Raw genomic sequence first — 17400 nt, 5'->3', positions numbered from 1 at the left:
CCCCCCCTTGGGTTGTGCCGTGGCGGAGATCTTTGTGGGCTATACTCGGCCTTGTCTCAGGATGGTAAGTTGGTGGTTGAAGATATCCCTCTAGTGGTGCTTTGGCAAAGTGGGTGGGGTTATATCCTTCCTGTTTGGCCCTGTCTGGGGGTGTCCTCGGATGGGGCCACAGTGTCTCCTGACCCCTCCTGTCTCAGCCTCCAGTATTTATGCTGCAGTAGTTTATGTGTCGGGGGGCTAGGATCAGTTTGTTATATCTGGAGTACTTCTCCTGTCCTTTCCGGTGTCCTGTGTGAATTTAAGTATGCCCTCTCTAATTCTCTCTTTCTCTCTTTCTTTCTCTCTCTCGGAGGACCTGGGCCCTAGGACCATGCCTCAGGACTACCTGACATGATGACTCCTTGCTGTCCCCAGTCCACCTGGCCGTGCTGCTGCTCCAGTTTCAACTGTTCTGCCTGTGACTATTATTATTTGACCGTGCTGGTCATTTATGAACATTTGAACATCTTGGCCATGTTCTGTTATAATCTCCACCCGGCACAGCCAGAAGAGGACTGGCCACCCCATATAGCCTGGTTCCTCTCTAGGTTTCTTCCTAGGTTTTGGCCTTTCTAGGGAGTTTTTCCTAGCCACCGTGCTTCTACACCCGCATTGCTTGCTGTTTGGGGTTTTAGGCTGGGTTTCTGTACAGCACTTTGAGATATCAGCTGATGTACGAAGGGCTATATAAATACATTTGATTTGATTTGATTTAAGTAACTGAACATCTTGCTATGAAAAATATTCATTTGAAACAAGAAAATATACACATTTACCACACTTTTATGACCATTTAAAACTTAATCCGTGAATTATTTTCATAAATATTATATAGTTCAACTTTTTTTTGGACCAATCGCAAGATAAAAAAAGAAGACCAATCACAAGTGGGGCGCCGCCCCTAATGCCCTAATGGGTGGGCCGCTGCTGCAAGGAGTGGAACCATAGCCAAAGACACTGGTATTCAGATTAGTTTCCACCGCCATTTCTCACATCAATAGTTTTTCAGGAACAGGGTTGGAGAGCCATGCCTTAACCAGTTACAAAAATACTCATTCAATAAGAGTTATTCAGCGAAAGAGACGGAATTCCTCTTTCATAGTTAGATCTTACTATTTGCAATAATGGAAAGATTTTCAGAGTTGACATGTTAGACTGCATTTTCACCTCAAGAAATGAAATGACACCTCAAGTACTTCATTTCATCCGATGATTTATTTTCTTCAAACTGCAACAACAATAGTTTGTCCCATGTAAATAGACCTGCTAACAGTGCTAATGAATCCCCTCATATTTCAGAACCTCAGACTGAATCAAACATATAGAATCAGATACTACATAACTGTCTTGAGTATTGTGCTACGTTGGTTGAAATGAGAGTATAGTGCCACATTCTTTTTGCAATTAGTGTTATCCACATCATGGACAGTTAGCCTGGAGAAGAGGGATCTTTTTCCATTTGAGGGTGAGGGAAATGTGGAAAAAAATAACAAGCCCCTCTGCTTACTCTAATCTCTAGGGTATTCTGAAAACTGTAGCCTGACGTACAAAGAACATGTTGCAACTATATTGCCTGTACACCTTTCGAGAGAAACACAGTGCTCTCTAACAAATACATTATTAATAACAATGTTTTTGTATGTTTGTTTTTTTAAACAACAATAACACAACAATACATCTGGTTTGTGGATTAAATGGATCAAATGAATGTATAGGTCTGTTGCAGAGAGTCTTGAAGTCTAGTTCTGCTGCCTGTATATTATAACAACATCAACATGAATTTCTTAGACTGTAAATGTCAATCATGTCCTTTATTACTGAGAGGAATAGTTCACAGGCCTGAGTGCTATTGTATTAGATTAGACATACTTGGCCTACCACACAACATTTTAATCATGGCAAATTCAAATTCGATTCATTTGTATCCATTGTTTGTTTGATATTAAATAAATGCAATTTATTATAAACTAATGACAACAATAGAGTATTTATTTAATCTGGATCAGTAGGCCGATAGCTGATTAACAGGCTACTCCAGTAGTCCCATTGAATTGTAAATTAACTTAGTGTATTTATTTGGATGCCAAATTGGAGATGGTTTGATGGAACAGAGATGAAACGGTGAATAAACACAACGCATTAAATCACATTTGATGAAATCTCTGCTTCACAAATATCCCTATTCCCTTTGCTAAGCCTCATTTGGATACAGCTAAAGTCAATCACATCATAGAATGTAAACATTTTTGAAGGAGAAAATTAGTTAACGAACTAAATCCTGCAGTGACAATTGACAACAGAGAATGTGTGTAAACATGTGAATCCATAGGCCTACTGGACCCATCGCAATGGTTAAAAATAAGATGCGGGAGGAGGGAGGGGGAGGCAGCGGGTGAAGAAGACAACGTTTGGACTGTCCCGCGTTTCACCGAGTACAACGACAGAATGCAGTTAACCACGTAGCAGCGGAAGCTGTTTCAACCTCAATCATGGATTCACCTATCTGACACTGAGCTGTGGATTTGTTTTTCTCATAGTTGCTATGTATTGCGTGACTATCTATCAGATCCATAATCACCGTCGGAAAATGTGATATAGTGACTGGAGACAGTGCAGCGTTGATCTCGGTAGCCTGCCTACCTTCCTTATCTACTCTAGTTGCGTACTGGGGCTAGGCTATATGCTCGGTCTGTCCGTACGACCGTGTGCCTCTTTCGGTGAATGGGACATAGTTGAACGGCACTACTCGACTATTGTTGGATAAATGACTTATGAAAGTCTCTTCGAGTTCAGTGGACAGAGCCAGCGGCTGTATGGGAAATGAATGTGCCCGGGAAACAGCAACCTGAACTGTTAGAGCGACCAGCCAGCCTCTTGGTTCCAACTTGGGCAAGTAGAGGGTCTCGCTGCCTTTATTTAGCCTACTAAAGATGTATGATGTTTTAGTGTATTTAATCAGATATGCCCCAGTTCTGCTGTAAAGAGAAGGTCAGGTTTTAAACAAATGATCACAGCAGTATATCATTACACCGTGGATGCTTGAGAAGCAGGATCATTTGAAGAAATATTGCACTCATAGAACGTTTGTTGTTACGTTGACAATCTGTTCTGCCTTCATGCATTCATAGTTCCCGTATTGGATTACAACTACTGTTCCTACGTAGGCTTGTGTTTATCAATAAGTATTATACACATGTGTTTAATAAAATAAAATACATCCCAGTAGGGCTACAATAATGTCTCATCTAATACCAGACTTGGCTAATATAGAAAGCAGCAAGACTATTTACCACATATGAGTTACTATTGTATGGTTCTGGTTGAGTCTTATTTGAACATAAAATGACTTTTATATATTTTAAAATATTTGTTAATTTTTTTATTACAGTTGTATTGACAATTGTCACATGTTGTCAAGAGTGGGATGGTATGAAGAATACCTACACTGAGATATTTTACTCATTAGTTGTGGTGCAACCCATACGTTCATCATCTCCCATCTATGTAGGTTTGAGGTTGGCCCTAAGCCTATTAGAATTTTAAATACATTTGGTAGGTGCTTATTTGTTCTATTATATTTGTGTATTATATTATATTTCACATGCGTGTATTAATATGTGTGAATTGGAAATGTTTTTTTTGTTGCACATCCCATGGGCCAGGGATCAGCCATTATCAACGGTGACCTTGGAGAAATTAGGGTTAAGTGCCATGCTCAATGGCACATCGGCAGATTTGTTTTGACTTTGTCAACTCAAGGATTCAAACTACTGACATTTTAGTTACTGGCCCAGCGCTCTAACCACTAGACTCTTAGGGAAACAAGGGTTCCGAAAGGGTTCTTTGCAGAGGGATAGGTTTCTAACAAGAACCATTTTCATATGAAGAACCCTTTTTGGAAGATGAGGGTTCTTTGCAGAGGGATATGTTTCTACCAAGAACCATTTTCATATGAAGAACCCTTTTTGGAAGATGAGGGTTCTTTGCAGAGGGATAGGTTTCTAACAAGAACCATTTTCATATGAAGAACCCTTTTTGGAAGATGAGGGTTCTTTGCAAGGCAAAGGGTTCGACCTAGAATCATTGTCAGCCTAAGAACCCTTTTGGGAAAAAAAAAGGTTCCCCTGTGGGGACAAACAGAAGAACCCTCTATGGCTTTACTAAGCACCTCTTTTCCTACGAGTGTAGGCTTCCTGCCGTCCCCATCTTGGGTTAACCTGACATGCATGTTATTCAATCATTTCATCCAAACTGCTCGCGGGTGTCTGTGTAGCCAGGCGCTAATATAGAACTTGGTTCTATTCTATTGACACGCTGCAAGTCCCGCCTCCCGCCATTTACTCATTGGTTTTTACGAGCATATACCCACGTGGGTAATGGAAAGATGAACAAGGTCCACACTCCCAGTTCAGTTGGTGGACGATAGTGCACCTTTTAAGTTGGTTGCCAACCGCCATATAAAATCCACAGAAGAAGGAAGCTGAACGAGGAGAGATTAATTAAAGAAAACAAACTAAAAACTAACTAGGTTTCCCCTTTTTATCTGTGGATTAATCGTCGGAGTAGAGAACACTTTTATGTGAATCAAAAATGGGTCAAAATTCTATAAAGATCCGTAATAAAAAGGACCATATTCATTACAGATAAACATTGGGTTGTTATTTTATCTCCCAGGACAAATTAGCCTGCAACAGCAAGCTAGCTAAATGTCCATGAATGTTTGTGTTTCGACCTGTCCCCAAATTAATATAGTTGGTTCACAGTTGGTTTTGGTATTTTAAACTGTGTGAGGATATGAACACGTCTGGTGGGGTTAGACAAAACCGACGTGAACGTGTCTGGTCGTGATGATACACGGAGATTCACGGGGGTGGAGCCGGTTTGGTCATCATGTTAGAAAAGGCAGAAAGAACACTAGGCACATTTAAAAAAAAAAAATTGCAAAGCAAGACTGAAAACAGCGTGCACCGTGCATAGACCTAAAACAGTGTGCATAGACCTAAAACAGAGTGCAACTTGAATAGACCTAAAACAGTGTGCATAGACCTAAAACAGAGTGCAACTTGAATAGACCTAAAACAGTGTGCAACTTGAATAGACCTAAAACAGTGTGCATAGACCTAAAACAGTGTGCACCGTGCATAGACCTAAAACAGTGTGCATAGACCTAAAACAGTGTGCATAGACCTAAAACAGAGTGCAACTTGAATAGACCTAAAACAGTGTGCACCGTGCATAGACCTGAAACAGTGTGCATAGACCTAAAACAGTGTGCATAGACCTAAAACAGAGTGCAACTTGAATAGACCTAAAACAGAGTGCAACTTGAATAGACCTAAAACAGTGTGCACCGTGCATAGACCTGAAACAGTGTGCATAGACCTAAAACAGTGTGCATAGACCTAAAACAGTGTGCATAGACCTAAAACAGAGTGCAACTTGAATAGACCTAAAACAGTGTGCATAGACCTAAAACAGAGTGCAACTTGAATAGACCTAAAACAGTGTGCAACTTGAATAGACCTGAAACAGTGTGCACCTTGCATATACCTAAAACAGTGTGCATAGACCTGAAACAGTGTGCATAGACCTGAAACAGTGTGCATAGACCTGAAACAGTGTGCATAGACCTGAAACAGTGTGCATAGACCTGAAACAGTATGCACCTTGCATAGACCTGAAACAGTGTGCACCGTGCATAGACCTAAAACAGTGTGCACCTTGCATAGACCTGAAACAGTGTGCACCTTGCATAGACCTAAAACAGTGTGCATAGACCTAAAACAGTGTGCATAGACCTAAAACAGTGTGCATAGACCTAAAACAGAGTGCAACTTGAATAGACCTAAAACAGAGTGCAACTTGAATAGACCTAAAACAGTGTGCATAGACCTAAAACAGTGTGCACCGTGCATAGACCTAAAACAGTGTGCATAGACCTAAAACAGTGTGCATAGACCTGAAACAGTGTGCACCGTGCATAGACCTAAAACAGTGTGCACCTTGCATAGACCTAAAACAGTGTGCATAGACCTGAAACACCGTGCATAGACCTAAAACAGAGTGCAACTTGAATAGACCTAAAACAGTGTGCAACTTGAATAGACCTGAAACAGTGTGCACCTTGCATATACCTAAAACAGTGTGCATAGACCTAAAACAGTGTGCACCGTGCATAGACCTGAAACAGTGTGCATAGACCTAAAACAGTGTGCATAGACCTAAAACAGAGTGCAACTTGAATAGACCTAAAACAGAGTGCAACTTGAATAGACCTAAAACAGTGTGCATAGACCTAAAACAGAGTGCAACTTGAATAGACCTAAAACAGTGTGCAACTTGAATAGACCTGAAACAGTGTGCACCTTGCATATACCTAAAACAGTGTGCATAGACCTGAAACAGTGTGCATAGACCTGAAACAGTGTGCATAGACCTGAAACAGTGTGCATAGACCTGAAACAGTGTGCATAGACCTGAAACAGTATGCACCGTGCATAGACCTAAAACAGTGTGCACCGTGCATAGACCTAAAACAGTGTGCACCGTGCATAGACCTGAAACAGTGTGCACCTTGCATAGACCTAAAACAGTGTGCATAGACCTAAAACAGTGTGCATAGACCTAAAACAGTGTGCACCTTGCATAGACCTAAAACAGTGTGCACCGTGCATAGACCTAAAACAGTGTGCATAGACCTGAAACACCGTGCATAGACCTAAAACAGTGTGCACCGTGCATAGATCTAAAACAGTGTGCACCTTGAATAGACCTGAAACAGTGTGCACCTTGCATAGACCTGAAACAGTGTGCACCTTGCATAGACCTGAAACAGTGTGCATAGACCTAAAACAGTGTGCACCGTGCATAGACCTGAAACAGTGTGCACCGTGCATAGACCTAAAACAGTGTGCACCGTGCATAGACCTGAAACAGTGTGCACCGTGCATAGACCTAAAACAGTGTGCACCTTGCATAGACCTAAAACAGTGTGCACCGTGCATAGACCTGAAACAGTGTGCACCTTGCATAGACCTAAAACAGTGTGCATAGACCTAAAACAGTGTGCACCGTGCATAGACCTGAAACAGTGTGCACCTTGCATAGACCTAAAACAGTGTGATATACCTAAAACAGTGTGCACCGTGCATAGACCTGAAACAGTGTGCACCGTGCAGACCTGAAACAGTGTGCACCTTGCATAGACCTGAAACAGTGTGCACCTTGCATAGACCTGAAACAGTGTGCATATACCTAAAACAGTGTGCACCTTGCATAGACCTAAAACAGTGTGCACCTTGCATAGACCTAAAACAGTGTGCATAGAACTGAAACAGTGTGCACCGTGCATATACCTAAAACAGTGTGCATAGACCTAAAACAGTGTGCATAGACCTAAAACAGTGTGCACCTTGCATAGACCTAAAACAGTGTGCATAGACCTAAAACAGTGTGCATAGACCTGAAACAGTGTGCACCTTGCATAGACCTAAAACAGTGTGCATAGACCTAAAACAGTGTGCATAGACCTAAAACAGTGTGCATAGACCTAAAACAGTGTGCACCTTGCATAGACCTAAAACAGTGTGCACCTTGCATAGACCTAAAACAGTGTGCATAGACCTGAAACACCGTGCATAGACCTAAAACAGTGTGCACCGTGCATAGATCTAAAACAGTGTGCACCTTGAATAGACCTGAAACAGTGTGCACCGTGCATAGACCTGAAACAGTGTGCACCTTGCATAGACCTAAAACAGTGTGCATAGACCTGAAACAGTATGCACCTTGCATAGACCTAAAACAGTATGCACCGTGCATAGACCTGAAACAGTATGCACCTTGCATAGACCTGAAACAGTATGCACCTTGCATAGACCTAAAACAGTGTGCACCGTGCATAGACCTAAAACAGTGTGCACCTTGCATAGACCTAAAACAGTGTGCATAGACCTAAAACAGTGTGCACCGTGCATAGACCTGAAACAGTGTGCACCTTGCATAGACCTAAAACAGTGTGCATATACCTAAAACAGTGTGCACCGTGCATAGACCTGAAACAGTGTGCACCGTGCATCGACCTGAAACAGTGTGCACCTTGCATAGACCTGAAACAGTGTGCACCTTGCATAGACCTGAAACAGTGTGCATATACCTAAAACAGTGTGCACCTTGCATAGACCTAAAACAGTGTGCACCTTGCATAGACCTAAAACAGTGTGCATAGAACTGAAACAGTGTGCACCGTGCATATACCTAAAACAGTGTGCATAGACCTAAAACAGTGTGCATAGACCTAAAACAGTGTGCACCTTGCATAGACCTAAAACAGTGTGCATAGACCTAAAACAGTGTGCATAGACCTGAAACAGTGTGCACCTTGCATAGACCTAAAACAGTGTGCATAGACCTAAAACAGTGTGCATAGACCTAAAACAGTGTGCATAGACCTAAAACAGTGTGCATAGACCTGAAACAGTGTGCACCTTGCATAGACCTAAAACAGTGTGCATAGACCTGAAACAGTGTGCATAGACCTGAAACAGTGTGCATAGACCTGAAACAGTGTGCATAGACCTAAAACAGTGTGCACCGTGCATAGACCTAAAACAGTGTGCACCTTGCATAGACCTGAAACAGTGTGCACCGTGCATAGACCTAAAACAGTGTGCACCGTGCATAGACCTAAAACATTGTGCACCTTGAATAGACCTGAAACAGTTTGCACCTTGCAAAGACCTAAAACAGTTGACCATAATAATAATAAGATAATAATAACATGTATTTGTTTTCAATGGGCTTGGTTCACTCATAGTGGATGCAGGTCTGGTTTATAAACTATGCCCGAGTTTAAGTCGTGACTCCCCATAGGGGAACCATTTTTTTTTTGTTGCTAAATTATTGGTCGAAAGAGCTGATCTGATTAATCAAAAGACCGATTAGTGGATCAGAATTGGGCTGCCTGTATAAACGCCAGACATTGTCCCTGAGATCGAGGCTCAGTCTGATATTTCTCCATCATTGGTCCCCCCTCTCCTTCCCCATGATGTTAAATGACTCATGCAATGTACATGTTTTCAGCTTGTTTATAACCCCCCCCCGATATTCTTACCCTCCATAACCCTCCAATGTCAGAAAGACCTGGAGAGACAAAACTTGGATCTTCGATGTTAAATGTAGATATGACGTAATCATAAGTAGCGGTAAGACTTCCGACATAAGCACGTACTGCGTTTACACAGCCAGCCCATTTCTGATCTTTTCCTACTAATTGGTCTTTTGACCAATCGGATCAGCTCTTTTGCCAGTAATAGATCAGAATGGGCTGCCTGTATAAATGCACCCAGAGAGAGTATGAAGTAAAGAGGTTAAACCCATTAGCATTTCTTGTCACACAGCCATCACGTTGCATGACGGAGTGAATTCCTGTGAGTGAATACATGCTCAGAAGCGTCCCTGAATGTATCTTAAAGCTCGCAGACAAGAAAATAGATTGTTAGATAAGGTTATACTGGTGAGCAAACCCTTTTTTAGTCAGAAATAATTGTCTTCTGTTATGAATCTCAGTTATGATTCAAGACTATTTTTCACAAGGTGTTCAACCATTCATCTTCTTCCCACCACGGGATCAACAGCCTGTATTTCCACTGTTGGGTCTGGTTTTTAGGATGATTACCTCTGCGGCTGAGTTGACAAAACATTAGGAACACCTCTTTCCATGACATAGACTGACCATGAAGGGCAGAAGACAGATGAAAGATGTTTAAGCTTTGAGACATTTGAGACACGGATTGTGCATGTGCCATTTTAGAGGGTGAATGGGCAAGACGAAAGATTTAAGTGACTTTGAAATGGGTCTGGTAGTAGGTGCCAGACGCACCGGTTTGAGTATATCAAGAACTATAAAGCTGCTGGGTTTCTCACTCAACAGTTTTTCCCATGTGTGTCAAGAATGGTCCTCCACCCAAAGGGCATCCAGCCAACTTGACAACTGTGGGGCGCGTTGGAGTCAACATGGGTCCAGCATCCCTGTGGAACGCTTTCGACACCTTGTAGTGTCCATGACCTGACGAATAGAGGCTGTTCTCAGGGCAAAAGGGTGGGGGGGGTGCAACTCAATATTAGGAAGGTGTTCCTAATGTTTTGTGTACTCTGTGTAGATTTGCAATCAATCAAATGTATTTATAAAGCTCTTTTTACATCAGCAGATGTCACAAAGTGCTGTATAGAAACCCAGCCTAAAAACCCCCAAACAGCAAGCAGTGCAGATGTAGAAGAACACAGATCTTTAAACTACCCTTAGGTCTTTTTAGAAGAATGTTTTACAGTCTTGTTTTGTAGATGATCCCACATTATATTGCTAATAGAGAAAAACACTATCTAACCCCCCCCCACCCCCCCATCCATCACTTCAGTTACATTCTCCAAGGACTGATCACCCATTCTGAGGTATATTAAGGCCCAGCAGTATCTGTACTATCAAACTATGTTCTATTCTGCCTTCAGTATTTGGTCTTTTCAGTTATTATTCTTTATTTTAAACACCTCCTTTGATTTATGCTGTAATGAAAACTGTGAAGTTTAAAAAAAAAAACATGCCACCCCCCCCCACCCCTCTCTCCTCCTTTCAGCATGGGCAGCAGAAACGTAATTACACCCCCAGTGGAGTGTGAAAGTCGATGGAGTTGTAGCCAGGAAATCAATCAGGCGTTAATTTTAAAACAAGTCAGTCCTGCTCTAGTATCTGTTTTGAGAATGTCATATCCAGAGCCACCTTGGTGGCTTTTACCAGCCTCTATTGTACTGGTCGGAAGCAATACAATCTCAAACAGATAATGATTCTCCTATGTTTCCTTAGAGACCGGCTTGGTGATACCTATTTAAATATTGTCCTGAGATGTTTACTTAGTGAATTAAAATGCAACTCCTCCGTTGCATAATTATTAGTGCCCCAACAATCTTTCATTGACATTTTCATTTTGATCTAAGGCGGGGACCTCATGAATTTTAATGATGTCCCATCCATTTCAAAATGAGATTTTTTTTTTATTTGTATTTTTCTTATCTGCCTCGTCTCCTTTAAAATCTGGCATTTCGTAAGTGCGTTTTCCTCTAGATTCTACTGATTAGTGTAAGACCTGTTTAACTTTGCAGGCATACTGCTGCTGATTTTTTAATTATTATTATTATTATTATTACAATTATATTTACTATAAATCATTATGCTGCAGTGTAATTCTCCTTGAATTCCTGAATGGTCACAACAGTCAAATGTAAGAGAAATAGGTGTACTTTTCACAGCCCCAGATTGCATTTCAAGTTAGATATTTAAAACTGAAGCAGCAAATGATGCTTGGCCCTCAACTGAGCATCAATTTGCTGACATTATCTCTCTAAGGTAGGTTTAAATGACCTCCAACCAGAGGGAAGCTGTCATGACATTATCCCTCTAAGGTAGGTTTAAATGACCTCCAACCAGGGGGAAGCTGTCATGACATTATCCCTCGAGGGTAGGTTTAAATGACCTCCAACCAGGGGGAAGCTGTCATGACATTATCCCTCTAAGGTAGGTTTAAATGACCTCCAACCAGGGGGAAGCTGTCATGACATTATCCCTCGAGGGTAGGTTTAAATGACCTCCAACCAGGGGGAAGCTGTCATGACATTATCCCTCTAAGGTAGGTTTAAATGACCTCCAACCAGAGGGAAGCTGTCATGACATTATCCCTCGAGGGTAGGTTTAAATGACCTCCAACCAGAGGGAAGCTGTCATGACATTATCCCTCGAGGGTAGGTTTAAATGACCTCCAACCAGGGGGAAGCTGTCATGACATTATCCCTCGAGGGTAGGTTTAAATGACCTCCAACCAGGGGGAAGCTGTCATGACATTATCCCTCGAGGGTAGGTTTAAATGACCTCCAACCAGGGGGAAGCTGTTGACAAATGACCTCCAACCAGGGGGAAGCTGTCATGACATTATCCCTCGAGGGTAGGTTTAAATGACCTCCAACCAGGGGAAGCTGTCATGACATTATCCCTCGAGGGTAGGTTTAAATGACCTCCAACCAGGGGGAAGCTGTCATGACATTATCCCTCTAAGGTAGGTTTAAATTAGGGGGATGATGACATTACCTCCAACCAGGGGGATGATGCCATGACATTATCCCTCTAAGGTAGGTTTAAATGACCTCCAACCAGGGGGATGATGCCATGACATTATCCCTCTAAGGTAGGTTTAAATGACCTCCAACCAGGGGGATGATGCCATGACATTATCCCTCTAAGGTAGGTTTAAATGACCTCCAACCAGGGGATGATGCCATGACATTATCCCTCTAAGGTAGGTTTAAATGACCTCCAACCAGGGGGGATGATGCCATGACATTATCCCTCTAAGGTAGGTTTAAATGACCTCCAACCAGGGGGAAGCTGTCATGACATTATCCCTCGAGGGTAGGTTTAAATGACCTCCAACCCTGTCATGACATTAGGTAGGTTTAAATGACCTCCAACCAGGGGATGATGCCATGACATTATCCCTCTAAGGTAGGTTTAAATGACCTCCAACCAGGGGGATGATATGACATTATCCCTCTAAGGTAGGTTTAAATGACCTCCAACCAGGGGGATGATGCCATGACATTATCCCTCTAAGGTAGGTTTAAATGACCTCCAACCAGGGGATGATGCCATGACATTATCCCTCTAAGGTAGGTTTAAATGACCTCCAACCAGGGGATGATGCCATGACATTAAATAGGTTTAAATGACCTCCAACCAGGGGGAAGCTGTCATGACATTATCCCTCGAGGGTAGGTTTAAATGACCTCCAACCAGGGGGAAGCTGTCATGACATTATCCCTCGAGGGTAGGTTTAAATGACCTCCAACCAGGGGGAAGCTGTCATGACATTATCCCTCGAGGGTAGGTTTAAATGACCTCCAACCAGGGGGATGATGCCATGAGTACTTCTGTGTTGTTTTTCATCCTCTGCCTGTATTCCATTGACTTCATTTTTGATTCCAGACTGAAAGATCATGAAAGGGAAACGGATGAAAGAGCAAGCCTGACAAAAGCACTGATTGTGACACCTGCCAAGAACACCCAGTATTTGTCTTTTATCCATATCCTTTTGGAACTGATCATTTCTATCCACTGCTGCATGTGGACTATGGACTCAGTAGTACTATTCTGTAGTCTTGTTCCATTTGACTTCTAGGTGATTACTGCTATATGCTGTGCTTCAGTTCTATAATCAATCAATAATTATGGGATGTTTCTGGTATTTCTAAAATAATTCCAGACAATCGGTAGCTACCTGGAACCAAGTGTGAAATGAGGACGTTTTTTGTTGTTGTTGCCAATTAATCTCAGAAAACATTTCAAGTGTTATTTACTATGAGGTTATTAGGTCATTACCGTTTTAATAAGTCGTTATTAAGTCAACGTTGTAAGTAGTGGTCTGTAAAATAAAGTGTTACTGATATTACCCTTATTAGCTGACCCATAATGCATAAGCATTTAAGCCAATTTACACAGACGTTTAAAAAAAAAAAATCACAAGTAATTTAAAAGATTTATTCAACAATGTATTCATTTATGACACTAGTGTGGGAATGTTTGCCAGAGGATATTAGTTCTATGTCAAAATAACCATGAATCCTGAAGGCGTCAATATCAGACCAGTGTTACCATGTATCCTGAAGGCGTCAATATCAGACCACTGTTACCATGAATCCTGAAGGCGTCAATTTCAGACCAGTGTTTCTCATGTGACTGTTTCTCTCCCCTGGATTATCATGTGACTGTTTCTCTTCCCTGGTTTCTCATGTGGCTGTTTCTCTCCCCTGGTTTCTCATGCGACTGTTTCACTCCCCCCTGGTTTTTCCCTGGTTTATCATGTGGCTGTTTCTCTCCCTGGTTTATCATGTGGCTGTTTCTCTCCCCTGGTTTCTCATGCTGTTTCTCTCCCTGTTTCTCTCCCCTGGTTTCTCATGTGACTGTTTCTCTCCCCTGGTTTCTCATGTGGCTGTTTCTCTCCCCTGGTTTCTCATGTGGCTGTTTCTCTCTGGCTGTTTCTCTCCCTGGTTTCTCTGACTGTTTCTCATGTGGCTGTTTTTCCCCTGGTTTCTCATGTGGCCCTGGTTTCTCATGTGGCTGTTTCTCTCCCCTGGTTTCTCATGTGGCTGTTTCTCTCCCCTGGTTTCTCATGTGGCTGTTTCTCTCCCCTGGTTTCTCATGTGGCTGTTTCTCTCCCCTGGTTTCTCATGTGACTGTTTCACTCCCCTGGTTTTTCATGTGGCTGTTTCTCTCCCCTGGTTTCTCATGTGGCTGTTTCTCTCCCCTGGTTTCTCATGTGGCTGTTTCACTCCCCTGGTTTTTCATGTGGCTGTTTCTCTCCCCTGGTTTCTCATGTGGCTGTTTCTCATGTGACTGTTTCTCCTGTGGCTGTTTCCTCTGGTTTCTCATGTGGTAGTTTTTTTCCTTCCGGTTTCTGATATGACATGCTAACAACATGCTTGATGGTACCAGGTGGGTGCTCCTTGTTCGGCAATGAAAGACCAATACCCACTGAGGAGAGTGTCCTATAGAGGAACTGACCGTCGGAGAAGTAGATTTGGTGCACTGATGAAGCGCTCCGGGCCTGTATGTCAGACTGTCTTCTCTCTGGCTGTGCAATCGATGCCCCCTCCCTCCACCGATGCTACACTGCCTTTCCAATCCAATCTGCTTCAACTCCAAGCCTTTCATCCCAAGCCAAATAGAGACGTTTAATCTCCATTTGTTGTTTGTTGATTTAGCTTTTTAAAATGTAACCTTTATTTAACTAGGCAAGTCAGTTAAGAACAAATTCTTATTTATAATGTCGGCCTACCAGGGAACAGTGGGTCAACTGCCTTATTCAAGGGCAGAACCACGTATTTCTTTTTACCTTATCAGCTCGGGGATTCGATCCAGCAACCTTTCGGTTACTGGCCCACCTGCCGCCCCGATGCACCTTCAGATTATTTTCTGGAATGAAATACAAGTTAAAATGTCCAATGCAGTCTTTAATTTTAATTTTAAATATCTCAATGATTTCTGGGTAACAATTAATTCCCTTACTGTGATTGTTTTCAATTAAAATGGTCAAAAAGAAAAAGTCTTAGCAAATTTCTCAAGCAAGAATGTATTTAAGGACTGTGTCAGAGTGGAGGGGGGGAACTGAAAACTAGCTGTTATTGGCAGAGAGGTTTGGAACTCTCTTTCTTATTGGACTATTCATTAATTGACCTCCTGGTGATGTCACCAGGCAGGCAAAAACTCCGTCCCACCAAAAACAGGCTGAAATTTCAGGTGGTCTTTTCAAACAGCTCTTACACGAAAAATGACATTAATCACAATTTTCACAATTTCACAATAATTATTCCAAACTTAAAGTGTGGAAATATATATAAAACACAGGACGTTATTGATTACGGTATTGATTGCACTGGTCCTTTGACTAAATTATTTTTTATTAAAACAACATTGTTTATTAGTATCATATCCAGCTATCACAGATGTGATTGGCCAGTTGACAGTAGTTAGGGAGCTTAATGAAGCTCTATTGGCATTTCCAGTTTTTGATGGACTTGATTGATTTTTTTATTTGTCAGAAGTGGTAACTTAAAGGGAAATTTCATATTCATTATCTCCAGCAGCACCACCGCAAAATCAACGTACAGTACCAGCCACAAGTTTGGACTCACCTACTTATTCCAGGGTTTTTCTTTTAGTTTTTTACTGTATTCTACAATGTAGAAAATAGTCAAAAATAAAGAAAAACCCTTGAATAAGTAGGTGAGTCCAACCTTGTGGCTGGTACTGTATGTGGAAAGGGCACGTTTCTATGTTTTGTAGTAAAAAAAAAAGTTTTTCCAATGACATCATCAACCATTACTAATTACCATTAGTAATTCTTTTTTTTTTAAATGCACACTGACGATGCACACCGACGATGTCAACTGAAACACTTATCTTCCCATATTTTTTTTTTGTTACTACAAAACATAGAAATGCACAAGTTTCACATCATGTTGATGTTTGGGTGGTGCTGCAGTTTATGAAAATGAAGTAGAACATTTTTAAAATAAATTGGAGTTACGCAATGATAGTGTGTGGTCCTTTTCCTACGACTCGGGAAACCATTTATTCATCTACAGATTAAAGTTCACGGCGATGAGCTTGATGTTCTTTTCGAATGAATATCGTAAGGTTCTGGTGACATGATACTTGGCTGCCGTTTGACAAATAAAAAATCATCTTATCCCATAATAATCTCATCATGTTGCCTATACCCGCACTACACTATGAGTGCGAGCTGTTGGCTAGAGCACAGTGCCAAGACCAGAGTGGGCACATTCGCTATTACAATGCAACGTTTTTAGTGACAGAACCATAAGAGAAATGGAAACCCATTTAACTTGTCATTTTTAATTCGGTACATGGGAAATTGAAATACAAAAATTATGTGTTTTTTTTAATGTGCACTACGTCATCACGCACAGCCTTTTATCCACAATAAGTACCTTTTATGGAAGCACATCTCTGGTGGGAAAATGCATGTATATTTTTTATGTGGATTTTACAATTATTCACATTTTTATTTTTTTGCCAATTGGATGGATTCCCAGCTACAGGCGTATGGCACTAATAGGCTTTGTACTTTCTTTTCACTCCATCTGCATCCAGATAGAATGCTAGATTTAATTATCGTGTTGAGTCCCCTATCATGTGTATTGTCCAGCAGTATTTTCCCTTAGTCTCTACATAAATCTTTGAAGTATATTTATCTCCTCCTGGAAGTCGAGGGGAAAATGCATGACCTAAATTCCAAACTGTGTTTTAAAAATAATTTACCCCCTCTCTAAAACTTTAAAAAGAGGCATGGATCAAATGTTTGTGCTATTACATCCTAGTAGATCACTCATTGGGTTTAGTGAAAACACAACTTTGGTTTAAAAGATTTGGATCTCAAGTATTTTTGCTATTTTAAATAATTGAGATTTACCACATTAACACTTTACTGGAAGTTGCTTCTTATGAAATGGGGTTGAAAACATAAAGGTTCGACAAAAGTTTGAAGTAGTAGAACCATATTTTTTTTGCATTGTGGTATATTTGTTTTGTGGTGTCATAGACTTCAAAATGAACACTTCTTCTGTAGAAATTTCGACATGTTAACTTTTGTTAGCAGAATGTGTGATCTCTCCTGGGCTAATTGCATCACCTGCAGTTGAGAAACAGGGAAGGTGAAGACACTCAAGTGCATGTCGAAGAGCTCTGACAAGATGAGAAGGGTGTCTCTCTTCTCCCACCACCATGGTACTGGGTCTTGA

The 17400-nt window shown here is 41.4% G+C and overlaps 1 protein-coding gene across 2 annotated transcripts in view; it reads left to right on the top strand.

The window, feature by feature from the left end:
* The first annotated feature begins 2448 nt into the window (after nt 1–2448).
* Nucleotides 2449–17400, top strand: part of LOC112236817 (gamma-2-syntrophin) — a 137728-nt gene continuing 122776 nt past the window's right edge. For both annotated transcript variants that reach the window (XM_042330229.1, XM_042330228.1), the window contains exon 1: nt 2449–2928. In XM_042330229.1, the coding sequence (XP_042186163.1) occupies nt 2860–2928 (69 nt within the window). In that variant the 5' untranslated portion in view covers nt 2449–2859. The remainder of the gene's footprint in view (nt 2929–17400) is intronic.

Source organism: Oncorhynchus tshawytscha, linkage group LG11, assembly GCF_018296145.1.
Source record: "Oncorhynchus tshawytscha isolate Ot180627B linkage group LG11, Otsh_v2.0, whole genome shotgun sequence".
Lineage (NCBI taxonomy): Eukaryota > Metazoa > Chordata > Actinopteri > Salmoniformes > Salmonidae > Oncorhynchus > Oncorhynchus tshawytscha.
This window is presented reverse-complemented; position numbering and strand designations above follow the sequence as displayed.